Source organism: Filicampus tigris, chromosome 6 (genome assembly GCF_054856515.1).
Source record: "Filicampus tigris isolate MCC_2025a chromosome 6, RoL_Ftig_1.0, whole genome shotgun sequence".
NCBI classification, from domain to species: Eukaryota; Metazoa; Chordata; class Actinopteri; order Syngnathiformes; family Syngnathidae; genus Filicampus; species Filicampus tigris.
In genome coordinates, this window is record NC_141222.1 from 21,289,232 (window position 1) to 21,316,071 (window position 26,840).

A 26,840-nucleotide genomic window follows, 5' to 3' on the forward strand; every position below is an offset into this window, starting at 1 on the left:
GAAACAAATGAATGAAGGCACGTAAACAATCACCGCCACTGCAGCACTTCAGTGATACCTTGAAGTTCCAAAGCACCCAAAGTTGTATAATTTGGAGTTGCACCGAACGTTTAGTTTCAACTGTCATCGTAGGCAAGACTTCCACTAAATCACATAAAATTTCAGCAGCAAGGGATGACTGGGGTGGTTTTTATTAGTGAGGAAAATAGCACTCTTTAATACTGTATTTCATAAACATATACACCGTGATGACATAATTAAACAGAATGAATGGCCATTGTGCTGCTGCCCGCCTTGGCCGCCATTGGTGTTGCAGTGGCGTAGGTTGAAATCTTTCCTGGTTGATAGTCTCTCAAAGCATTTAATAAAAAAATATAGCAATTTGGTTCATTTATAATCTTGTAAGCTTCCTACCTTACCTAAAGAACATATTTTTCTTGACAAAATGTGGCCCTGGCTTCTGACCAGGATCTGCTCTCTCTTCTTCTCTGATGAAGAAGTGCACTTGACGTTCGAGACGCTCTTGAGCAATGTCTGTCATCCCGTGGTGAACACCGTTATTACAATTTAAAATTGATCAGCTACAGTAAACGTGTATTTTTCAAAATTAATTGAGCCCGCGGACCTCCAGTTGCCCTTCCTTGCTCTAAATTGTCCTTAGATGTGAATGCGAGAGTGATTGGTTGTTTGTCTCGATAGGGCCTGTGATTGTGACTGGCGACCAAGGTAGACTGATCGACCCTCTTGCCCAAAAGTCAGCTGGGATAGGCTCCAACTCCCTGGCGACCGTAATAAGGACAAATGTTGTTGAAAATGTTCTTTTGAAAAGCAACGGAATGGAAGTTCAGATATCCAAAATGACAGAAGTGGTAAGACTTCAAGGTACCAATGTATTATGTGAGTATCAGAAAAAAACTTACTTGATTCAGGTTTGGCTTTTGACACATCTTGCGTGTCAGTCGAAAGGGCGTGCGAGGCGTCCCTGCGCTCGGACGGGCCCGCGGCCCGCGGCACCGTGGCCGACAGCAGCAGAGGCCTCTGGTTGTGGTACTTGAGGCGGTACGTTTCCGTCATGCAATTGTCCACATTGAAGTACGTGGTGAGAGAAACCTCCTGAGTGGGGGGTGCCTGCTCGGCTCTGCACCCCGCCGCCAGTCTGTCATCGCTCTCGCACGACGACGGCGTGCTCCTCTCCGGATCCGAGCCCGACTTGGAACTGGCGTCCGAGAAGGTCCGCAGGCCGGAGATGTCGGGCTTCCTGTGGTGCGGGCTGGCCTGGAAGGGTTCTTCAAGCATCCGTGGGCGGAACACGGCGTCGCTCATCTCGCCCTGATGAGGGGAGAGCCGATGGCCGGGTCGGAGGTGAGGAGAGGCCAAACCCAAGGTGACGAGCTGGCGCTGAGGGTCCGCGGCGGCGTTGCCGGGGGCTTGGCGGTACGCCAGGGGGACGTGGGGACACTGCGGGTCGGAGGCGGCAGCGTCGCTGGAGCGGTAAGAGTCTCTGTCCTCGGGCTCGGAGAGGGCGAGGTCGTCTGAGCTGTTCCACTCGGAGCTGCTGGTCTTGGTGACGTGCCTCGAGGCCGCGCACTCCCCCGCGTGGCCCCGAACGCTTGTCAGCTCCTGCTGCTCACTCTGCCTGTTATCTGCAGCCACGCACTCCCGCTCGCAAGGTTTTCTGCAAGTACTGGACGTGTACTTGCATTTGCGCCTGCGCCACAGTCACAAACAATGACATCATTGCACCAATTAAGAGAGAATGTTGCGAGAATCCACAAAGACAACTTGGCCCTTTTCAGTTCTCTGATAAGAGTAACTGCATTTCAGGGTGCATATATGTGCACAACACTGCTTTCAATTGAAAACAGTTCACCCCACTGTTTCCCAACCTTCACAGTGGATATATATAAAGTCTAAACCCCCATTCAAGTGCCAGGTTTTTGTGATATCAAAATTAGACCAAGACAAGTGACTTCAAAACCTTTTCCACCATTCATATGACCAGTACAACTGATGTGGTTGCACCAAACATACCTTTAGAAATGATGGATGTGTTTTTTGAGTAAATGTCCAAATTTAGTGTTGCTGTGGTTTTAGTGTAGTATCAGGTTGTGCTGCAACATGCTTGAATAATACAAGAATATGGATGGATGGATGGATGAAAAAGGAGAAAAATAACAAGTACAGTATTTTTGTATGCTCTGTTTCTACTGTATGTCTTCTACTTTGTAGAGTCATGTAGAGATGTAGAGTCATCTCTTTGACAACACAATCAGTAGTAGCCCATGGGAAACTTTCCCAAATCCTTAAAAATAGCATTCACTGGTAGTTGTCGTGTAAACGAACGCTCAAATTTGGACACTCCATCAGAAAATTTGAACAGATTTTGGATTACACGTTACAATTCAATCTTCGTGGATTAGCATGACATTGGATGATAAACAATCTACACAGACACTGTTTATGAGACTGTAATTTGCTGAAGAAATACCTTGAACCTGGACTGCACTTAAGATGTGAATATGTAACCTGGTCGTGGATCTTTCCCTGAGGTTTAGTCTGATGTTTACCTGCAATAGAGGAGTGATAATGCATCATAATTACATAAAATAACAAAGGACTTCAACAGGATTAAAAGATGAATTTCATAAGGATGGAAAGTCTCTCTCTTTCTCTCTCTCTGAGAGAGAAAGAAAGAGAGAGAGTAAGAGAGATAGATAGATAGATAGATAGATAGATAGATAGATAGATAGATAGATAGATAGATAGATAGATAGATAGATAGATAGATTCAATCAGAGCACACAAGATTGACACAAGGTGGCAGCATCAGCAAGGTGCCAATCTCACTACACTCACACACAGCTGGATGCTAACTTCAGCACCAGGCATGCATGGCGGTGAATTCCAAGCCCTTTTAAAAATAGATGTGTTATTTTTTTTTCCCCCTCCTGGCTGTTGCCCTGCAGAAGTCCCTGCCAGGATGAAAGCTATTGCACGACGTCACCACGCAGTAACGGGAAAGATATTTGTGACGGTGCCAGCGGCTGTGTCCAGCTGTGCTTTCTGCATGAGCTCTGTGGGATTATCATCAGATTAAAGGCTGCTGGGTGAGGAGGTTAGAGAAAGACAGTCCAAGATGAGATGCCAACCTCTGGCATCCGCTGGATTTTCATTTACACAGACTGACTGTCTTTGGAAGTACAACTAAGAAAACCCTCAGACTACAGGAGTCAAATACTGCTGACCAAACACGCATGCGCACTTATTTTCACTTTATGGGCACTAAAGAATTTTATGGTGCCAGGAAAAGCTGAGGAGGCCTTAAAATAAATGGAACATACCATTGTGTGACGGTGAGGACGTTACGCTGGATTTTGCATCGCCTGCCTTTGCGTGAAGCTGGCTGAAAGTAAAAAAAAGCACAAATCACAATTAATCTCAACATGTTTTCAAGATGTTGACACAGCACAGGTATACACACAAAGATGTGTGGCATGAGGCCAAATACTCAAAAATTGTTGTGACTACTGTTTGATGAGTAATTTTGTTTTGAACAAGACTGTATTTGTTTAGCTCGACAAGAAAATAATTAAATAATAATAATAATGCATCAGATTTATCTAGCGCTTTTCTGGACATTCAAAGATGCTTTACAATGGATAAGTACACTTATGTGAATTAGTGTGCAGATCTTTGCATGAGCACATTGAGCAGTTATGTTGACAGATTTTTGCCAAACAAATAGACCCTTGCGCCTTGTGTAGACAATTTCCCCTGCAATCAAGTATGCACCAGTTATCAGAAGCTAACATTGATAACCTTAATAACGCTGGTCAACAGCAAATTTTAATCAGAGATGCCTTTATGTGTCCCTAAATACACTTTTGATGTTTATTTAAAAAAATGTCTCTTTTTTGTAGCTTTTTTGTTTTTAAGTTTCACCTATAAACGCTTGCGCAACATACTGATTTTACCATGTGTTATAATTTATAACTACGACATTGCAGAAAAAAATTCACCTGTTGCTGAGCCTAACCCTTAATTCATAAATATTACATATGATGATAGTTTACTTGCATCTAGGATTATTTTAATTTCTTTTGTAAAAATGTGTTGACCAGTATAATCAATAATAAAATACCTGTAGGCAACTAATCAATTGTGTCTTGAATCGACCGAGGCCAAAATGGAGTAGACTAGCTGGCTGTAATCAAGTTAATTCACTCTTTTGTTTTAAACAAAAGCACAACGTGACGTCCGCAAACGCCTACGTCCAACTCAACCGGCAGCGTTATTCTGCTCAATGTGATTCTGGTGTGGAAACGGGAGCTCAAAACATTCCAAATGAGATGAATGACTTGTTAGACGTGAGTACTGTAATGTGGAAATGGGCTGTTAATACAGCCAGATGATGAAAAATAAAATGTGAACTGCATGGCCGTGGACAGCCATAATGTATCCAAATGGCCATACTCCATTTGTATATGATATTGTATAATGCACCCTAAAGGTTGTTCACAAAACAAATCAGGTTTCAGAAATCAGATCAAATCAAACCATTAACTGCTTTGACTGACACTGAATCTATGTCATCCTAAGTGAAGAAAGCCATGCTATTTTTGGCCCATGCTGAGATCAACTCCTGTTCTAAAAACAAGATTTCAGAGTGATACAAAAATAAAACTACGTTCTCCACACAATAAAATTTACGGGCAGAGGCGGACGCAAAACAGTGAGTCCACCGGATAGAACAAGTGCGGCACACAGGTTTTAGCGAGGTTTTGAATCAATTTTGGATTCAGTATAAAACCTCGCAACTGAAAAAAATATCATATCAACACAGAAAATTCCATCGACAGAATTGTTCTTAGTCCTATTTCCTAGTCACGTCGCATGTTTGTGCCATTGCTTGATGCTAGACTGATTTCATAGGGTTCAAGCATAGCTGACTATAGACCAATGAAAATTGGCATCTGCCAAACTAGGCCACTAAACTGGCAGAATAACAAAATAGAAAATGAATAAATAAAAATTCAAAAGCATACCTGTAAGGATTATGAGATTTACAAACATGTTGTGAATTGCAACTCTATATTACATTTAAAAAAAACTTATGGGAAAGAAAAACAGCTGCAGAGCAGGGATGGATACTTGACAACATTTTCTTGACCAACCAATGGGAGAAGTGCAACATATTTGAATAAATATTATTGTTTAAAGTAGATGGTAGGTCGGTCTCGGATCGGCCAGAGGAAATTCCCAGAGCTGTTGTCATATTGTTTCTCTTCAGACAACAAACGGGGCTTTTTTCAAGATGTGTTGTGGGATACACTACGCATTCAGACATGATGACACAAGACATGTGTCAGAAAAGTTCCAGAACTCTCATCACAAAAAACAGATTTCAAATCCAAACTACATACAAAAAAGTTTTCCCCTTTCTTAGTAAAGCCCCTGGAGTCTAACGCACTTTCTCAGCTTTTTCTGGCATGCCTTCATACACTTCTGGAAACAAACCTAATACTAAAAGAAATGAAAACTAAACAACTTATAAAAACTAACAAACCTGCTCTAAAAATAATCAAAACTGAATTTAAAAAAGACAAAAGTTAAAGTGAAATGTCAAACGGCAACTACTCCACATATACACTGGTATATAAAAAATAAATAAATAAATAAAACTAACACAAAAATTAACGGCAACTAAACTAAAGCAAAGAATTTTCGGAAAAAATAAAAACTAATTAAAACCCACAAACCTGCTCTAAAAAGCAATTACAACTAACACAATTTCAAAAACAAAAGTCAAAACGAAATGTCAACCGACGACTACTCCACAAATAAAAAAAACAGAACAGAAGCAAGTAAGTGATTCCAAACACAGAGGCCAAGTGCTTCTTACCTTTGGAATTGGGTTTCCGTTGCGGACCTCTGCTCTTTGACCGCAAAGCCGTCGACACCTGGCGAGTCAGGATTGGTGGATCCGCTGCTGAGCCGGTCGCTGCTCTCGTACCCCGACTCGGTTCTCTGGATGGTCCAGGTGTCGCTCCGCAACAGCGTCTTGGCGCCCCCTGTCAGCCTGCCCCCCCTCTGCTGGGTGGCCCTGCCGTCCGACTCCACGGAGCTGTGGCTCTCCGTCTCGTGACGCTGCTCGTCTTCGTAAATGGTCATCAAACACTTCTGCTTGCGATCCTCCCTGGTCCGCGCGTACTCCCGCTCGCGATCCCGACTTTGCTCGGCGTGCCCCCGTTCCGTCTTGGCGCGTCGAGGGCTGTCGTGTTGCTGTTGACGACGCTGCTCGAGCTCGTTGAGTACAGTGTCCACGTTAAGCACCTCGCGAACGGGTCTCCAGGTGGACTTGCACTTATTCCGGCTTCCTCCACTCCCGCCGTTTTCCCACTGATCCTGGGAGTTGTCCTGATCAGCACGACTGGGCGATAGATGGCTCTTCCGGGGGTGCCCGCCAGCTTGCGTGGGTCGGAATTGCCCACGTGCTTCCCGAGATGGTCTGCCCGAATGGTTGGCTGACTTTTCATTGCGGGGATAGCTTTTACATTTCTGCTCCCTCTGTCCATTCTCAGGAGGAGACGAGGATCTTGTGTGGGTCATGTCTACAGAACAAACGTAACATTTCTGTCAAGTCATCTTCCACACCGCTTATCCTCTACAGGGTGAGGTGTTGGAGCCTATCCCAGCTGACTATGGGCGAAAGGCAGACTACACCCCGAACTGGTCGCCAGCCAGTTGCAGGGAACACACAGGCGCCGTCACTGAGCGGGAACCGATCCCACGCTGCCCGCACACAACTCAGGCGCGTGTACCACTAAACTATCAGCGACTCGCAACATTTCTGATCACTATTTTTTGTTATACGAGACGTACAGTGTTATGCCATTTTCCCAGAATTCAAAACAGGCCCCGGGCATGCTTTGGTCGAAATATGTGGTAGTAATCCCCGCATACTACTGCTACTCTACCGTTTGATGCGTCAGTTTTGCAGACGGGCGGCGCGAAAGGGGCTTTTTTTATGCATCATGATTTTAAAGGGAGCCTCCATATCCTGAACAACAAATATATAATTTAAAGATCACTATTGCTTCCATATACGGCATATAGTATTGAGATTAGTGGCAATACATATAAATCAAATACTTATCCTATTTTTAAGCTCCAAAAAAGAGCTATAGGAATTAATTAGAATTAACCGAGCTAAATATATAGAACCAACAAAACCATTATTTATTCATTGAAATATTTTGAAATTCTATGACTTGAACTCCTATTACCGGGCAAATAATGTACAAAGTCCATCATGATTTACTGTGTCACAGTATTCAGAAGCTCTTTGAAAACAGAGAGACTTGTTATGATTTGAGGGTGTTCTTAAAAAATAAATAAATAAAAAACAAGACCGAGGACCAAAGACAAGGACCGATAAAAAGCAAATAAGTGTCTCTGTTAAAGGTGTCAATTTGTGGAATAATTCTGAAAATGATCTGAAAATGTGTGGTTAAATTCCTGAGTCAATATATGAACGTAGTGTATAAAATATTGTCCATTTTTCTTGGTTTGACTGAGTGCAATTTTTTTGTGTAAGAAATGTATTTGTTTATTTATTTCAGGTGTTTTTCTTTTCTTTTCTTGGTGTAATTTCATTTGGTGAGAGAATTAATTTTGTGTTGGCGCATCAATTAGTTTCCTTGTTGAAATATGTTTGTCTTGCGTAGGCTTCACCCTGCGCCTTTTCTATTGGGTTGTTTAACTGTAAAACTGTTTTGACTGTTCTTCTTTGACTGAATCAGATCAAATCAATCAAAAAATCAATCAATCCTCATAGTTTACTATTCACAAATTCACCTCTGCACATTTCTTTCTGTGGAACTGCTGCAAGTTGTTTTTTGTGCTGTTTGTGTAGCAGCCAAAGGTACCAAAAGGTACCACAAAACCAGAAGGGAGTACGGCGCAGGTGTGATGATGATGATGATCATTATCAGGCTCATGCAGACCTTACTGATGATCTTATCATTTGAATCAGGTGTTGGAGGAGGGAAACATCTAAAACATAGCGGCCCTCGAGGACCGGAGTTCGACACCTTTGTATACTCTGACACCTGTTGAAGTGATACATCTCGACTGAGGGACAAGCTTTATATGTTGAGATTTAAGTTTAGCCCTGGTTGTTAGTGGAAGGTATATGTGTGTGTACACACGTACTTCCGGTGCATTTTCCCAATATTAAATCATCTGTGTTTCGGCATCATGGAATTAATTTAATGCCTACCGGGGACTAACAAACAGTAGCCTACCTCACGATTTGTCTGCAATGGATACAGATTACCCGAGTGAAGTAACCGTGCACCACGGGCTCTTTTTTCCTCTCCAAGCTGCCATCATGCCTTACATTTTGTTGACGCACGTGGCAGCGCGAGTCTCTGTGGCGCGGGTTGCCAAATAAGGTGTTATCCCCCTACATGCAAAGTCCATTTGACTGTGTGTTTATCTGGCTTTTCTCCTGGAAGTCTAGTGAAACCTGGCACTCTTGGGCAAAAATGAACTGTCGTTCCAAAAAACTTTCACAGATGCCAGAATGAGAGCATTCACAAAAACCTTCATCAGGCAGAAATAGACTATGTTCAATTCACATTGGCCCAAAATATGAACGAGTTCATCAGGATAAGCGGTTCAAGATAATGGATGGATGGATTTAACTGTACACTTCATGTGAGGGCAGGTAGTTCAGAGCCAAAGCTAATTGTACACAAGCATTTGAAATATAATTTTTCCATAATACGTCCGCTTTAATGGTGTCATCATACCAAAAGAAAACCATGCTGTACCTCTGGGTTGGGAGGCATCTATTCTTGTGTTCCCTCGGTCCTTTTTGGTGGTTTCACCGACTCTTTGAAAATTCTCCATAAAACCTTCCTGGAATCTGTTTGGACTGCCGAGGGGATTTTTCACTGAAGAGAAAAAAAGTCAGATGAGTGGTCGGCTCACCGGTCCACTTAATGATATTAATGTTACTCGACCCTAAATATGTTCTTGTTACGCTCATGTTAGTCAAATTTCCAACAGAGCTCGTAATTGACGCCCCACAAAAAAGGTTTGTAGTTTGGCAGACATTATAACTGGTACATTTCCTTCAAAAATAGTCCTTAAGATATATTTTGCCACTACAACTAAACATAAAATCAAGGCAGCTTTATGATTTGTTTAGTAGAGTACGCACTGTGACCCAAACCATGAAATAAAGCCAAGGTACATATCGAACTAGGATTTTGGGCATACCGATACACCTCGAATTCACATTTCTTTGATGCCCAAAATGTTTTGACTGCATAAAGCAGGATAACATTGGTGAGCATCTGGTGCATGTGGAACTAGATCAAGTGAGCCACAAAGTGAGCCTGAAACCTTTTCTTCCATTATGATTTATCACTAAATAAGAGCAGCACAAAATAACACACGCTCACCTCCTTCCTTTGTGTTGTGCAGAATGATTGCATAATGCAGGGTCCTCATTAGCAAAGTGAAAAATGCAAGAGCATCATTAACTCTCTGCTAAATGTACTGACACTTTCACCAATGTGCCTGTGGTGTTTTTTGTCTCCCCTGTGCAGCATGAACAACAACAATTATATAAACTTTGAACACTTCAAGTGCTAATGTTTTACCCCTGTCACCGAGCTCCATAGTATGATGCAAACTACAACCACAACAATATTGCTTCGTGAAACCAATACCCTTATTCTCTTTGTAAAGGCAGAGTATTGATACAGCTCTCTAATGATGTCATTAGATTGTGCAGGTATACGTAAAAAATGTTATTGTCAATATCAGCCTATTTTAGGCTACACAGCACATACTGCATACGATATTAAAAAAAGAGCCTATGACTTACACATACTCTCACTAAAACAGGACTCCAGTCCCATGCCAGTCAAAGTGTCCGGGCACCGCACTAAAGCAAAACAATCCATGGGAATTGGCGGGACTCCATCGTCAAAACGAACAAGTGGCGAAATAAAGCGTGGCCAAACATGTGAAATGTCCATGCAGAGGGCTAAGAAGAGTGAGAGCGCATGAGTAGTACGCTGCAGGGCCACAGGAGCAGGGATTAGGCAGGAAGGCGTGGGTGGTAATCTGCGTGCAACAGAGGCATCATCCTCATGTCAAGTTCAAACCAGCACACATTAACCCAAATCCTGAGTACAGCCACAACTCCCATTTGTAAGGTCCCATCATAATTTTCTTATAGTGATGAGGATTTCAGTGATGCTTTCAAATCATTATTTGGCTTTAATTCATGAGAATTGCCCACTGATGTCAACATAGACATGAACACTCCCATTTTCATTTATCAACATGCATTAGAGCTGGGCAATGACAGAGAAAATAACAATCACAATTATTTTGATTGATATTGAAATCACCATTAATAAAAACGATTGTACATTGATTCCGATTATTTATTTATTCAACTACCAAAATACCATCAAAGTCTCATGTCCTATCATCCTTGCATGTTCAACACTTTATTCTTGAACACTCTATTCTTACTGTCAAGTACAAAATTACCTTGTAAATATTATGTCAAATTCCAGAGGTGGGTAGTAATGAGTTACATTTACTCTGTTACATTTACTTGAGTAAGTTTTGTAAAATTTTGTAAAATTTTGTACTTGTATGAGTAGTTTTTAATCACTATATTTTTTACTTTTACTTGAGTAGATCTGTGAAGAAGAAACTGTTCCCTCACACACACACACTCTCTCTCTCTCTCTCTCTCTAGCTCACTCTCTCTCTCCTTTAAGATTATTTTAAGATATTCTTTAATTAAATGTACTTATTTTATTGATTGGATGGACTTTAATTTGCCTGAAGATGATTATTTTTCTTGCTTCAGTTACTCAGTACTTGAGTAGTTTTTTCACCAACTACTTTTTTACTTTTACTCAAGTAATTATTTGGATGACTACTTGTTACTTGAGTCATATTCCGAAGTAACAGTACTTTTACTTGAGTACAATTTTTGGCTACTCTACCCACCTCTGTCAAATTCAAGCCTCTTGCATTTTCATTGTGCTACAGCCCCACCTTTGCTACATTGCATCTTTGTACATATTAAACCGTGAATAAGCATCTCCCTTAAATCTTGTTATCATGTTTTTATCTTATTTAGTTGGTCTATTATTATTTTCACAAATCTTGGGACTAACTGAGCTAATTTGAGACCTTTGGTACAAGAATATACTAAAACAATAGTAATAAAAAACAAAAATACCGACTGTTCCTGCTGTGCGCGCGGCAGCCTCTTAGGGGCAGTGTGGGGCCGTGCATGCATGGAGTACACACTTACAATGAGATAAGAAAAGAAGAAAATTGCGATTGTGCTTCCCATCTTTAAAACTCGTCTTAAAACTAATTTTTATTCTTTGGCTTTTGACTCAGCATGAGACTTGGTTTTGGTTTTACTGTTTTTGAGCTTTTTACTGTCTTCTGAAAAGGACAATGCACCCACTGCCTAACTGAGATACGCCCACTAAAATAATTTGATCATCTTTTATAAAGTGTGCTAGTAATGTCCTTACCCGTCGTCTCACCGTTGACTTGACCTTTGTATCGAGGACACATGGTGGTCTGCCTTGGTGCATCCTCGTTAGACACTGGCGTCCCCTCAGGATTAGTGTAAAACAGAAGAAGTGGCTGAAAATGTCCCCTGACACATTTGGAAGCCACATCCTTCCATTTAGAGCCAATCTGGGAATAAGAATGCTTGGCTTTAAGAGCAATTAAATCACTCAGTGATGATGGGTAGCTAAAACACACAGCAGAGGCCCTCACCTCTTTTACAGTGGCGTCGTCAAAAAACATCCATTTGGAAGATTTGGTGTGATAGGCGAAGGCCGAATAGTGTTTGCTGGAGAAACAAATCATTCCCACCAGATGGAGTTCACTCCGTTTGGCGTTTTCATCAGTGACGCGGTTGAAAAGCTAAACGAAGACAAATATATTTACATAAGCTGATTAATATAAGCGAGAGGCAGAGTACACCCTGGACTAGTGGCCACCCAATTACAGGCAACTTGTATACAAACAAGCATTCACACTCACGTTCACACCTATAGACAACATTGTGGTAGATTGTTATCTGGATTGCATTTAGAATTTGAAACTTGATTTCAAATGAACAGTTTTCACTTTCTAGTACAACAGAGAATAACCACTGTGATCTTATTTAACATTTGCAAGCTAGTTATGCTGAGTGTACTAGCATCTTTCTCTGCGTATCAAATAGCATAACAAGCTCAACAACTCCCTTTAGTCAGATTAGTTTTGCCGGCATAATTTATAACAACGTACTCCACACAAATTCAAGCGTGGGCCGAGTGAGCGGATGACATCGTCCGTCAGATCAGATTGCTCTGCGTCCCAAACGAATCCGATGGTGACAATCTCTGGGCAGTTCATGAGCACCCGACGGATCTTGATGCTTTGACCGCAGTCTCTCTGAAAAAGATTGTCACAATAAGTAATGTTATTACTTTAAAAATTGATAAAAAACTACTGAAGAAGAAACATGTCCTATCAACTATGTTTTTAAATAAACTCCTGTAATTGGCGTAATCAAATACATGGAGATGAATGTTGCTATTTACAAATAAACACTGTCCACTGATATTAAAGCTCAAGCAACGGGGTCATGAATGTTATTGTTAGACATTAGCTAAATTGCGAGCCCACGACAGACTAGTGACTATTGTTAACAAAGGGTTTACATATTTGCAACATTACTTTTATTACACATTTGTCAGTTAGCATAATTCACTACAAATACAGTTTCTACAAATTAGTATGTGAGATTGTTTTTTTTCCAGACCAAAGACAACAATTGCATTTTCCTGTGTTTCGAAAAAAAAGTAAAAACATGTAAAATATTTGCTGCTACATGATTTTTATTGGACAGAAATGGGATTAATATTACAGAACTCATACATCAAGTATTGCCTGAAATGCATCAAAAATGGAGGTCAAGCGAGCATCACTCGTTGCAGACGTTGCACTGTGTTTAAAAAATGCTTTAATTATCTCTAATCTATATGGGTTGGAGAAAATTAGCCTATCTTACCACAGAGGACGCAGTGGGGAAAGCTTGCTTTTTGTTCTTTTTGTTAGTCCAAAGCTAGAAAATATTAGCTTTATAACATGAGAGATGACTACAAAACCTAAATCTATCACTCATAATAGCACAATAATAGCAATTTCTAGAGTGGAAAAACAACTAATCTCCACCAAAACAATGGAAGACGACACCCGCAGCAGCAACAAATACAGATGAGAGAGAAAACAGAGGCTAAGCCCTTACTGCTATTTATATCCTAACACCAGTCTGGCACGGTTTCCTTCCTTCAAGTGCACAGGGAACATCATGTGCTCTTAAAAGTTCACTCATTCATTGTGGCGTGAAATGCGATAAGAGGTGGAAGTGAATAAGATGTTGTAATTGTTGCGATTTTGTTTGCAAAAGAAATGGTAGTAAAATGATCATGAGGAGGGAAAATGACGTACGGGGCAGCTGCGCAGGTCGCCTGTGTTGTTTGCCGCCTGCAGCAATTCTCCAAACATGTCTGACCTGAGACGTTCGCTCATTGCCATTGTGCGGTCCACCTGTTGGCTGTTTATGGACAGAGAGGTGTACATTACAATCGTGTTCTTTCAATCATTTTTGCCCAAATGAAGCAGAAAAAGTGTCACACTAATAATTAGACAAAATGTGTATATTTTCCCTCTCTTGAAATCAAAGTCAGCAAAGGCTTGATTTTCGGTCAACTCTGAAAGATTAACCCGCGGTGTGCGGTGTTGTTTGTAATAGGCTATAGTAAGTCAAGCATACCCACCATAGAGCAGTTGTTGAGACATAGTGCACCAACTCTGTGAAAGGGTGGGGGTCCGACGACGCACCACAGCAGCGACACACAAACTGCAGCAGAAAACATGAATACGCATTTTCAGTATTACATTTTGAGAGCAATCCAGGAAGGGGGCATGTTGAGTTGGCTGCGTACCTGCTCGTACAGCATCATGGCAAATTTCTGATGGGTGATGCAGGATTTGGAGGAGCAAGAATCAGTGGCCGTGTCTGAGACAATGTGTAGATGGATGCGCTCCAAGATATTCTCCTGCGGTGACAAATGAGTGCAAACACAGTTGAATTTAGCTGATAAACATCTCATCATTTTTTTAGGTGTTTTGTATGATGTTCCTGCTGACCCTCCCAGTCTTTTCTTTGCTCTTTGCGTCAGTGGGATTCCTCAAGAGAAGGGGAATTTAATGTAAATACAAATAGATGGCTCAAATGTTTATTTAACTATCATTATCATTTTGTGTAGTAGTGAGAGCAAGTAAGTTGAAAGTACAGAAGTTGTTATGGAATGTAGTCTACCTCCTGTAAGTGTTTGGTCGCCTACCAGTTGACTCAGTATATGATTTTTAGAATAGGAGCCAACGATATTTGTCAACATACAAAGCACTCGGCAGCGTCGTCCATGAGGCCGAGTTGGAAGCGTTGCTCGTCTTTGAAGGTTTCAGCGAGGGCGTTACGCAGGCTGTCTGAGGGCAGCACGCGCTCACGACTCTGCTGGAACTGGCTGAATATGCTCTGGAACCACACACACACACAAAAAAAATACAAATTCAGCCATTTAGGTACAAAAAAGACCAACCTTCATTTCAAAATGCAAAATAACTGTGACAAACCTTCAATGCGCAGAAAATGCAGGAATCACCCAAACAAAAGTGTCCTGAGAGGTGCCTAAGACTTCTTCTGAAAATGTCCAGTTGCCAAAGCACCTGGGAAGCATGAACAACATCACACATTACTTTCATATTCACTTTCAATCGCAAAAGAATTTGGTGCCAAATGCTGAAAAACATTGTCAGAGCCAGCCTAAAATTGATTTGAGGCAACAACATAACATTTACAGTCTGATTGTGGACATACAATCAGTGTGTTGATAAGCTGAAGATACCTGGTCATATTATTCAAATTCTTTTCAAATTTCAAATTCAAAAAAAAATACATAAATAAATGAACAAATTAGTACAAGGCAAAAGCATCTCATCACTTTCCAATGAAAATCCTCTATTTCCATTTTATGCTTATGACTTTTTAAACATAATTACATTCTCCATGTTCTCCATACAAATGTAGCTAAACAACTAATGGAAACATATTTTCTAATACCACGTTTGTATATTCCAAGTCTGATTGATTCATGCAGGTCAAAATAAATATGGTGACTAAATTAGTAAGTCAACCGTTACGCTATCAGTGATTAGTAATGTAGAACACACCCCATCACCCCTAAACACAAACACAGAACTCCCCCTCCCCAATATGAATGTATTGTTTATATAAACCCTTGTAAACTCATGCATGATAAATCCTTTTTCTATCTTTTTTCATTTTTTTAATTTTATTCTATCTATTTTCCTTTCCTCTGTATTTGTTCATCTTTTATCTTTAATGGTTGTTCTATTTCTATTATTATACTTGATTGTTGTATTTAATGAAAGTTTAAATATTCGGCCAATGACTACAATAAGGTTATGCAAGAAGGCGACGGCTTTTGAAAAGTTAAAAACGACACACCAACTGAGGTAATGGATGAAGATTTGCTATTTGTACCTACGGTGGATGAATGTAGGAAAAGAGGACGCAAACAGGCTAAATAATAAACAGCTAGCTAGCACTGAACTTCCTGAGCTAGCCTGACAAACTAGCTAGCTTGAAACCAGCTAAGCTAAAGCTAGTAAACTAGCCAATTTGTAGCTTTTCAAACATTACCCAAGGTGAATAATGATGAGGGTTCACCTGAACAGCGCTGTTCAAGAAGCAGCTATTCTGCCCGGGCTCGTTCAGGAGGCCTTTGGTGAGAGCCAGAGATAACATGCTGCCCGGCTGGTAGGACTTCTTCAGGCCTCCTCCTCCTCCAGGCTTCTTAAACATCTTCACCCATGCCATGGAGTTAGAGCCTGCAGCTGGTAGCACACAAGCAGGCCTCTTTTAAAGATGTTAAAAGGTAAGAAATGTGGCAATAGTTTTATGGGGGTTTAATTGAATTAATTGCGCGACTCTTCTTTGCTCAATAGCTTCAGGAGATGATTAATCAACAAACTAATATCAAGTTTTTTCTTAAAGACATCTCCTACTTGGAACCACTACGGCTGTTGAATGTATTTTTGACCAAAGCAGCCCGTATTGTACAAGTGAGCACACATGCTAAACTCAGAAGGATTATTATTATTATCATCACTGCATGGTACCATAAGTAGAAGTGAATATAAATTCATGTTGGACACAGTTTATTTTATGACATCACTAATCCAAATGACAGAATTGGACACATGCCACGTGAATTATCACGTCCGCTACCTTCTCCCGACTGTGGGGGGGACTTGCTGCCGTTGGACATGCTGGGATGTGGGAGCTGGTTGGTCTTTGGCTCCATCCATCTCATCACCACGCTCCTGCCGAGCGCTTGGTTGAAAGCATTCTCTGCCTCAGCCACAGGGCATCTTCATACACGCGCCTCTACACATTGAAAGGCGATGGGTCTGAAAGTTATAGCAGCCGTTAGACCCGATGGCGAAGACATAAGTTCACTAACTAGTGCCAAATTCAAGAAGAGTGAACCCCTGCAGATAGGGACGAGCCTTGCCGCAGATAGCAAAACGCCATAACATGGCACAGTAAGTGCAGCAAAGAAATCAAATACAGGACAGGTAAGACATACGGTGCTCTGTCAGGTTTTAAAACACTCTGGAACAGTAAGAACAATAGCATAGGGACCAAATTTAAAGTATTCAGGTTACGTGTATTCCAAGTCTTACTGTATGCCAGCCACACCTGAACCCTCAACAAACTCAATGACTTCAAAATAAAATACTACATACTTACTAAACGTCAGATGGCTTCACAGAACATTAAACAATGAGTTATTGCAGAGAGAGGACATTCCAGATAGCACAGAAAAACAGAGTGCAGACTTTTATGCAGAGAAAAAAAATCCTTTCGGTCACAAGGGCACAATGCCAGGACAGGGACTCATCAAAACAAGGATGTTTGGCATAAATGAAGGTGCAAATAATCATGGAAGACCTAAGAGAGAATTGCTCGATGAGATCAAAGAAAGATGCCTTAAAAATGTGTGGCAAACTAAAACATTTCCAATGGGTAAAAACAAGTAGAGGAAATTTGGTGGATTCCTTTATTGGCACCTGCAGGACATTGACCCATGGATATTATCAATATGGTGCCGTGATAAAGTATTTGCCAGCTTCTGAAATTATTATTTTTGTGCATAGTTTCCCACTTTAAAGTTTAAGATCATCAAACAAATATCCGACAAAGATAACCCAAATAAACATACAATTTTTAAATGGTGATTTGATTATTTAAGGGGGTAAAATATTTAAAGCTACCTGACCTTGTGTGGGAAAAGTTGTTTGTCCCCCATTTAATTAACTGTAGTTAGTCACATTTTTTTTAAAGTTGAGTTCATTTTCACTAACTACAACCAAGCCTGATTATCACTCGACATTTTCAAAAAGAAATCACTGAAATAGAACCTGTCTGACAAAATGAACTTTAGCACCAGGGGGAGAGCTATTATCGACAACCGGAGAAAATAGATAATAGTGGTGAACCTTCCCTGGAGTGGCCGACCTAGAGAAATGACTCCAAGACCACAGGGATGACCAACAAGGAGAAGACAAAGGAACCCAGGACACATGCCAAAGTGTAGGCCTCCCTTGCATCAGTTAAGGTTTGCGTTCATGACTAACCAATAAGGAAAAGACTGTTCAAAAATGGCATCCATGGCAGAGATCCAAGGCAAAAATCACTGCCGACCAAAAAGAACAAAAAGGCTCATCTTACTTACTTATCTTACTACAAAAAAAAAATCATTTTATGGACGGACAAGATGGACATTGAACATTTTGGAAGGCATTTGTCAGCGATTCAGAAAAAGCACATCATACCATCAGTCAATGAGGTGGTAGTATGATGGATTAGGGCTGCTTTGCTAATTCAGGACCTGGATGACTTGCTGTAATTTTTGGGATCATGAATTCTGCTCTTAAAGTGGAAGTCAACCCAAACATTTTTTTTCCTAGAATATGTTCTATGCAGGACCACTAGGTGAGACAAAGCATTCTGATATATATTGTGTTTGTGGAATGTGAGTTAAGCAGCAAACTGCACCAGCTTTTAGCCATCTCAGGGGGTGGCCATTTTCTCACTTCTTTCGTCCGTCATGGTCTGTGACAGCCAATCAGCATCAAGAAAGTACTTACTAAATCAAATGCAGGTGAAGCACAAGTAGACACAAGTTAAAAAAAACAATTAAAAAAACAATGTTGTATACCTTTCGGTCCCACAGACAGCAATGACATTGTCCCATAGTGGAGTTTTTTTCCACCAATCACGTCACTTTGTGCATGTCTGTGTTTGTGCGTATGCATGTGTGTGTGTCCGTGTGTGTCTGTTGTTGTATTTTTTTTGCTTGTGACATAGTAACGGATTGGGCCAGCTCGAAATAATGATGGAATGATGGCTGAAAGATTGACGTGTCCATCACTGTCTGCAATTAATAAAACTATAATTTATCCAAATACAGTATATAAAGTGGAAGTCAAGTTAAAAAAAAAAACTTTACAATATTATGTTCTGTGCGGCCCCGTTAGTCTAAATACAGTATTCTGATTAATATTGCGTTGATGGAATATGAATTAAGCAGTGAAATCCTTTTGTTTTTATCCATCTCAGGAGGCGGCCATTTTGCCACTTGCTGTCAACTGAAAATGACATCACAGTGCCTAAGGATCTCAGAATGTCACAGGACCAAACCCTGAAAACAGGTGAGCCTTTTAATTGGTTGTTACCTTTAATTTAAATGTGAAATTAAGTTGCGCAGTGGATTCGGATGTTATATTGATCATCCCCAGTAACGTGTTTGTGTGGCTCATCTAGAGACTATTTTGAAGGAGAATTTGTATTTGCATTTGGTATTTAATAAATACGATAAAACGAACGTATCAGAAGACTGCGCGCATGACCGAATGCATATTTGGAGCTGTTATATTAGTAGAAATGCGAGTCCGGCCGTTGTTTAAACATTGCCTAGCAACACAGGCGGGTATGTCACTTCTACAGTATGGATTTCACAACCGGCAGATATCAAATAAAAACAAATGTTTCAAAATCTAACTCACCTTCGCCAACATTATAATGACTGCAGTTGTTGTGAGCGGCGCTTTTAGACAAACTCCAACAACGAGTTAGCAATCGCGCAGCCAGTCGACCATCACCAGTGGCGCATGGAAGCAGTTAATTGAATCAAAATGTTCAATATGATGTTTCACCTTCAAGAGGTGCTAGTCCTTAGTATGGCCTCCGGAGTATGAAAGAGAAAAGATGCGTAGGTCTTGGGGAGAATACGCGCACTGACAGATTTGTCAAGGAAGGCCCCTATTTTCAAGGTCGGTCACAACACCCAGTGTGCGTACATTTCCTGAAGGTGCGCAAATGACACACTTAAGTCGATGGGAGAATCAGCGCAAGCCAAAAAAATGTGCAGTAGCGCATCTTCTCTGACTGAAGCACAAAGGAGAATTTGCAGCTTGATTGTCAATACTGACTGTGCTTTTGTAAACTAGCTCCACTCTGTTGGCTCTTACATGTCAGCTAGGGAGGATCAATATTACATTTTTTTTAATTAAATGGTTGTTAAAGGGAAATTCAACCCAAACATATATTGTTCAACAATATGTTCTATGCAAGCCCACCAGTTGAAACAAGGAATTCTGATAAATATTGCTTTTATGGAATAAGAGTTAATCCGCACGTTTTTAGTCATCTCTGGGGGCGGCCATTTTGTCACTTCTGTCGACTGAAAATGACATCACAACTGCTCAGGGCTCAGGTAACGACCAAACACGGCTCACCTGCAGTTGTGATGTGATTTTCAGTCAACAGAAGTGACAAATTGGCCGCCCCCTGAGATGACTAAAAAGGGGTGGATTTTGCTGTTTAACTCATATTCCACAAACGCAATATTAATCAGAATGGCGTGTTTCAACTAGTGGGCCTGCATACAACATATTCTTGAAGAAAATATGTTTGGGTTGACTTACACTTTACTTTTGCTTTCTACTACAAAGGTCATTAATATTTAGGCGAAAACGTTCAAAGTCAGAATAACTCCCCAGGCAGTTAGGGGTGCACATGGAAGTTCTTATGTTTAATGGTGACCCCGAATAGGGAAAAGCTCAGAAGAAGAAGGTAGTGATTATGTAGGGTCTTTTGAAAAAGAAATTCTCCTCTGTTTGGGGTCTCCGGGCCAAAAAGGTTTGGTGCAACATTACTGAAGTTGTACAATTTGGGAAGAACCAATTTTGAAATTTGCGGTAAAAATATCCCTTCAAAGTTGCATAAAACATCACGCGTAAAGAATATCAAACAGCGCCTCTCACAAGACTTTGATGTAGCGAGCATCAGAGAATGAACTCCCACGTTTGACTTTTTCTTTGGCTTTTTGAATACCATACAATACAATACAATTTTATTTATACAGCACATTTCATAATAGCTAGAGCTGTAACAAAGCACTTTACAAAACAATAAATAATAAATAATAAAAAGGCCACAATACACAAGTGTTAATCAATAAATTAACATAAATTAAATTAACATAAAACACTATATACAATCGACACCGGAAAAGAGCTGAGAATTTCAGGTCCGATCAAAAGCCAGAGAGTGAAAAGAGTACACATTAAGTTGATATTTTACCATGAGGGCCGTCACGGACACTCTAATTCAGGATTACCTCACGCACACGCACTACTGAAATGCGTTCATTCACACAAGTTCATTTGTTTTCTCTCACATACCGTATACAAGTGAAGGATTTCCCATACACTCGTGAAAAGCTTTGACATACGCAACGCACACAATTAACAATTACCGTATTTTGTTTCGCTCACATACACAACTGTGAAACTAGTGAAACACTTTCACACACTACTGAAAAGCACTCATACACACAAATGAATTATTTGGGTTCTTTTTTAATGCAAACATTTTCAAAAAGTCAACCAGAACGCGTATCCTGATATGTTATCCAACCACTTTTCAGTATTATGTGTGAAAGGATTTCAGTAGTGTATGCGTGCGGGGGCGTTTCACTAGTATATGTAAAAGCGTTTCACTCGTGTCGGTGGTTATCGTGTCGTAGTACTTTGCAGTGGTGTACAACTGCATTGCATCAGTCTGAGGGCTGTTTGCAATTTCTGACCCCAGCAGAGTTGTTGATACAGCACTTGTATTGGACCCCAACAGACTGTGTCAATTGTGCCAGCGAATGTGGCCTGTATACACATCATTAAAATTTAAACAGTCGCATGTACACCGTGAAATAATATTATTCTCTATAACGCCAGATGTTCCCAAACTAAGCGGAGCCTGAGTGGGGAAAGTTGAGTTGGCCTATTATTGGTGTATTCTGTGCTAATGCTAATGCATACAACCTACTTTCAAGCAACACTGCTGAGATAGATGTTGTTTCTTTTCCTTCCTTTTATTTGGTTACCTTATTTATGTATGACGTATGTCAAGTATTAAAGAAACTACAACAATAATCATGTCTTTTAATTTCCTTTCTGACGGCGTCACAACCAAAAGTGAGCATTATGATGAGCCAGCTGTTTCGGATTGCCGGTGTACCTAATGAAGTATTCTGGTGACTGTTTAAACAATATCAACAACCACCAACATTACTCAAATTCAAACGAAACGCATTAAATGAAAAATTTATAATGGATCATTCATCTAGAATCAGTCAGTCAGTCAGTGATGGCGTACGGTCCGGTGAGAAGAGCACCTTTAAAATTTTCAACAAGCTTTGCACTGGAACATTAATCTTTAATGGACATAATGAATTATCACTTTGATGGGATGACGAAGGGGCGCATCAATAATAATAGAGAGCCGTTATATTGCAAATTACATTTTTTACTTATAGCATACTGTGGTGGAATAGATGCAAATATAATGAATTGATCAAATATTGCCCCCCACCAAAAAAATCTGAAGAATTCAAATGATAAAAATTTGAAATGAACATACATTTAAAATAAAACTGAAGCTAGAATAAAGTTTAAAAAAAAAAAGCTCAAATAAACGTAAAACTAATTTAAAATGTAAAAAAGGCACAATTAACCTATACTAAAAAAGTGAGTGTCACGATTTTAACTTTGGCATGCAAATTGAACCCATAATTAACATGCTGATTCCGCCCAATGGTGTCCCTGCACGTCAATTATACGAATCACTCTCTTCATTATGTACGTCCATAATTAAAGTCACCCTTGAGCGCCATGCAGTGCCCCCCACATGTTTTTGTACCGTGCACTCTGTGACACCATGTGATGTCGTTAAAGCAAAAGGGACGTGTGGGGGGGCGATATTTACACAAGTATGACATAACAACCTTGCTTCGCCTTCTCCGTGATGAATTTCCATTGAAAACAACATGCATACCGCTCATGTGTGTATTCAAAACAAGCTGTAGCTTTGCGGGTGCGTGAAGACGCATGGCAAAACAAACACACACGCACACACACACACAAAAACGTGCCGCAACTTGCATGGCAGCTCCTCGTAGCAAAACAAGAGGCGTGCAGACTTACCTTTTGAAACAAAAATGGCAATGCAGAACCTCCGAGATGGGATACTAGTGCAAGAATCCAATCGGTTATTTTGCTTTCCCCCCCCTTTTTTTTTTTTTTTTGCGCCAAATCCTGCAAATCCAACGCGGGGCTAGAAGTACGAGGGGTGCCTACTGCAGATACGTGCAGCGCTATCTGTCATAGTGCACCATTGGCAATCCCTCCGACACGCAGGGCTGCAGCCTCAACCCTCTGCTTGGTGCCCGGGACACTTTAATTTCGCTTAAAATACCCCCTCACCCTTCCCTTCTCTTCCCCCCTCCCCGCCTCAGTGTGTGAGTGATAAACGAGGCCAGTGATGGTTTGTGGCCAGAGTGTCCGACGCGGATTAGTGATGTTTGGAGACTTGGGAGGTCAAACTCCGCCCCTAGTGTAGCCTCAAGTGCACTGCCGCTATGTGTGCACTCCTCCTCGCAAGCCCCCCTGCATGGCAAACTAACTCGTGTGTGTGGAGGAGCAGAAGGAGGAGAAGGAGGAGGAAGGTCAGACTTGCAACTTGTCATGATGATGATGAGAGAAGACATCACATGACTGCGCCCGTTTCATAATCATGCAGCAGTGTGGGGACTAAGCCCTCTCCACATGCCTGTGCTTTGTGAAGGCTCAAATGCCAGGTAACGTGATGCTATATTTAGAATATTGCAAGTCAAATAGCACACGTGACTCATTTTTCCCTCTGTTAAACATCATGCACCCACCTTACAGTTAATGAAATAACTCGCATTATTGAAAGCACCCATCCGTTTTCTATATTCTCATTAGGGTCGGGGGTGAGCTCCGCGGAGCCCATCCCAGCTGACTTTGGGCGAGGAAAGAGAAACACACCCGGGAATAGTCACTAGCCAATCGGCTAGTTGCAGGAGATAGGGAAAAAACATGGGTAATATACTAACGAATGCCTAATTGTGGTGCTAGTTACTACCACTAGTCGTCCTTGGGCTCACTCTAGTGGACTTGAAAGAATCACTGTCCAAGTACAGTTCAGTTATATTTAACTTTGTAATGTTTATGTATGTAATGTTTAAACCGTGCATAAGGTCACAGTGACTTGAAATATTATTATTTTCGTGAATTCTTAGAGCTACTATGCTACTGTATTTCAATGTTGGTCATTACGGTCGTACTTGGAGTGCTCAGTATTTTTTTAGGTTGTATTTACAGCAAAAGGTGAGAGAACGACTAGCCATACAGTAATGCCTTGACGTAGTACTTTTTTCAAGTTTTTCAAGATATGAGCTGTGATTCTTTTTTTATTTTTATTTTTTTGCTTTACTTCGGCACAAAAATTCAAGATACAAGCGATAGACAGTTCCAGGGAACTCAGTCAGCAGTTTGGTAGATGAATAGCAGTGATTAATTGTTATTCTTCATAAGAAAACTGTCTTCAAGATGTTTATTGCAACTTCCAGTTGAAGTTTACTCGCTAACTAAAACATAAAACAAAGACTTATTCCACTACTGCGTTCCACTAACAACCCAGGCAAAATGTCAAAATGTAGCTCCGCCTTGATAGACAAAGCTTGTCTGTCCTTTAGAGGCGCAACGATTAATCGATTAATCGACAACTGATCGATTATCAAATTACTCTACAAATATTTTGGCATTCAAAAAATTATTTAGAGACCTTGCTTCAGTAAATATTCTCTGATTTCTGTAGTCCTCCATGAAAGCAGACGGATTATCTTTGTGTTGAATCAAAATGAGACATTTGCAAACATTTGCCTTTAATTTGGAAAACATTCATCAATGTTTTGGCCTATTCTTACATTTTATGGACCGTACCACTAACTGAATCTTAATTCATTTATGCTAGCGCATTGTCTGCACTGTCAATTTGAGATGATGTCCTGTTTTTGAAGAAACGGAGGGGAATTAAAACATGTTTTTATCCAATTTATCAATTAATCAACAGATTAGTTGATTCGAATCAAATCAAATTAAGTTGAATCAAATTAATCATTAGTTGCAGCTCTATGCTCTCCTTCGAGACGTATCACTTCAACACGCTTCTTTGACATCAATTAGACATGGCTTTGGCAGCATCTTGTGGCATCTTAGCGCATTTCAGAAAGAGCACAAAAAGCTCCGTTTGGTGAATTTTTCTGGGAATAGCTGGGGATCGGTTCCACAAAAAATTGTGAATAGGTCAGGCTGTCAATAATAAGGTGCGATTATGCAGGGGATTACTGTATTACAATATATATTTTAAAGAATTTCATATAATTCTTATTGTTTTTTTTTGTTTGTTTTTTTACTGTAGAGCACAGCTCATTTAGAACAAGTCAGTACCCGACGTGGGATAGAGGGCCAGATGGAAGGTCCTGCAGGGCATCCAAGCCCAGGTCAGTAACAATTAAAACAATTAAACATATCTGACGATTGCATCACTCCTCAGTGGAACCTCTGAGGTCAAACACAATCCATTCCATTTGGAGTTTGGAGTGTGGAATTTGCATCTTCTCCTTGTGTGGGCTCTCTTGCTGTTTTCTTGCTGATTTGCAGAACTGTACATTAACTCATTCACTGCCACTCAAAAACATTGAAAAAAATATATAAATACGTTTGTATGAGATTGAATGGCTGGACTGTGAAAGACAAATAAAGTTGTCCTTGGCAGTGAATGAGTTAAGTTCTTTGAAGACTCTAAATTGTTCTTAGCTATAAATGTGGTTGTTTGTCTACAGCTCCCTCCAAAAGCTATTCTTGTACTTGTCAGACTTTTGGATTTGAGATCAAAAGATAAAATTGAAATGAAATTACACCTTTTATTTTCATGATATTTACATCATGATTTGTGAAACAACTCAGGACAGAGCACTTTTTGTTTCAAACAAACAAAATCATTCTTATTATTACTTAATTGCCGTTCCAATACATTTAGAGGGGACTGTATACGGGCCCTACGGTTGCCTGGTGACCAAAGTCAGTCGGGATCGACTCCATCTAACATGTGACCTTAAGAGACAAGCTCTAGAAAATGGATGGATTAATGGATCTTTGTCCAATTCCAAGTTGTTTTGTTCTCTGAGGGGTTCCATTACATATTTATTTTTAATTAAGAAAAAAAAAAGATTTTAAAAAAAATCCCATTAGCACTGTGCTTATCAGCAGTCTGGTTTTATTTGGGCACATTTGGCACTCACTCACACAGGACTGTGTGTGTACCTGCAGAACATGTGTATTGGATCTCCTTGGATCAGGTGTGTCCAAGGAAGCATCTGTTAAGAGTAGATCAGTGTAATGTACTTTAAGTCCTTGGTAAAGTAAAGTAAAGTGGAACGTGCGTGTCTGTTTATAGCGTCGTCACTCGTCACAAGAAGTCCCCACAGACACACGAGGCCTCCTTCCTGTGCTCTTATTAGTTTAATTGCCGCTCAGCTAGTCGGGGACGTCCTCTCTTGTGACGAGCCTGCGCCAACTTTGTAACGTCCCTCCATCTGTCCGCTCTCGGCGCTATAAAGAAACATGACGCACACACACGCGCGCACACTGGCAGTGCACTCGTCTATATTGTTTCCATTTGTATCATCACCAAAATTAGAAGCCCAAAATGACCACTTACGCAAATTGCCGTACTTGTTTCGGCAATGCGGTGGACGAAGATGTTCAGTCGCAGCTTTTCTTTGCATAGGGTTGCTGGTTCAAGTCCAAAGTCAAAGGTGGGCACACTTTTGCGTTCAACAGTCACATTTGAGTTTTAAAACACACAGATGGGTCGGATCAATTTAAAATATGCAAAATAAATGATTTTAATAATCAAATAAAATGTATTGTCATTTTTAAAATTAAATAAATAATGTATGTTAATTTTACTAATATTGGTTATTTTATATATTTATACAATTATTATTAAAATTATTACCGGTACATTTTAATCTACAAAATTAGCTACATTAATGCAAGAATTATGACAGGTCTATTGATAATGTAAATGTCCGTTCGGCTTAAAGAACAGCTGTATGTGAGGTAACGACGAATCACGGCTCCCCTGTTTTCTGAAGCCGAGCTATGATTGGTTGTTACCTGAGCCGTGAGCAACTGTGATG

At 40.5% G+C, this 26,840-nt stretch overlaps 2 protein-coding genes across 7 annotated transcripts in view; one reads left to right on the forward strand and one right to left on the reverse strand.

Moving 5' to 3' along the window:
- The window catches only part of usp53b (ubiquitin specific peptidase 53b), a 30,714-nt gene extending 7,716 nt beyond the window's left edge, over window positions 1-22,998 (reverse strand). Inside the window, exons 1-17 of one of the 3 annotated variants that reach the window (XM_086033255.1) lie at window positions 22,756-22,998; window positions 16,436-16,617; window positions 15,875-16,041; window positions 14,758-14,850; window positions 14,525-14,659; window positions 14,067-14,180; window positions 13,899-13,981; window positions 13,570-13,675; window positions 12,364-12,510; window positions 11,845-11,994; window positions 11,604-11,760; window positions 8,838-8,960; window positions 5,903-6,611; window positions 3,342-3,403; window positions 2,489-2,567; window positions 921-1,708; window positions 4-779 (exon numbers count right to left, since the gene is read on the reverse strand). In XM_086033255.1, the coding sequence (XP_085889381.1) occupies window positions 658-779; window positions 921-1,708; window positions 2,489-2,567; window positions 3,342-3,403; window positions 5,903-6,611; window positions 8,838-8,960; window positions 11,604-11,760; window positions 11,845-11,994; window positions 12,364-12,510; window positions 13,570-13,675; window positions 13,899-13,981; window positions 14,067-14,180; window positions 14,525-14,659; window positions 14,758-14,850; window positions 15,875-16,041; window positions 16,436-16,520 (3,120 nt within the window). In that variant the 5' untranslated portion in view covers window positions 16,521-16,617; window positions 22,756-22,998 and the 3' untranslated portion in view covers window positions 4-657. Of the gene's footprint in view, window positions 1-3; window positions 780-920; window positions 1,709-2,488; window positions 2,568-3,341; window positions 3,404-5,902; window positions 6,612-8,837; window positions 8,961-11,591; window positions 11,761-11,844; window positions 11,995-12,363; window positions 12,511-13,569; window positions 13,676-13,898; window positions 13,982-14,066; window positions 14,181-14,524; window positions 14,660-14,757; window positions 14,851-15,874; window positions 16,042-16,435; window positions 16,618-22,755 lie in introns of those variants that run through there. The other 2 variants (XM_086033254.1, XM_086033256.1) reach the window with 2 other exon arrangements.
- Window positions 15,435-26,840, forward strand: part of LOC147146222 (solute carrier family 22 member 7-like) — a 38,725-nt gene continuing 27,319 nt past the window's right edge. For 2 of the 4 annotated variants that reach the window (XM_086033258.1, XM_086033261.1), the window contains exons 1-3: window positions 15,760-16,082; window positions 18,833-18,924; window positions 25,055-25,136. In XM_086033258.1, coding sequence (XP_085889384.1) covers window positions 25,106-25,136 — 31 coding nt within the window. In that variant the 5' untranslated portion in view covers window positions 15,760-16,082; window positions 18,833-18,924; window positions 25,055-25,105. Of the gene's footprint in view, window positions 15,661-15,759; window positions 16,083-18,832; window positions 18,925-25,054; window positions 25,137-26,840 lie in introns of those variants that run through there. The other 2 variants (XM_086033259.1, XM_086033260.1) reach the window with 2 other exon arrangements.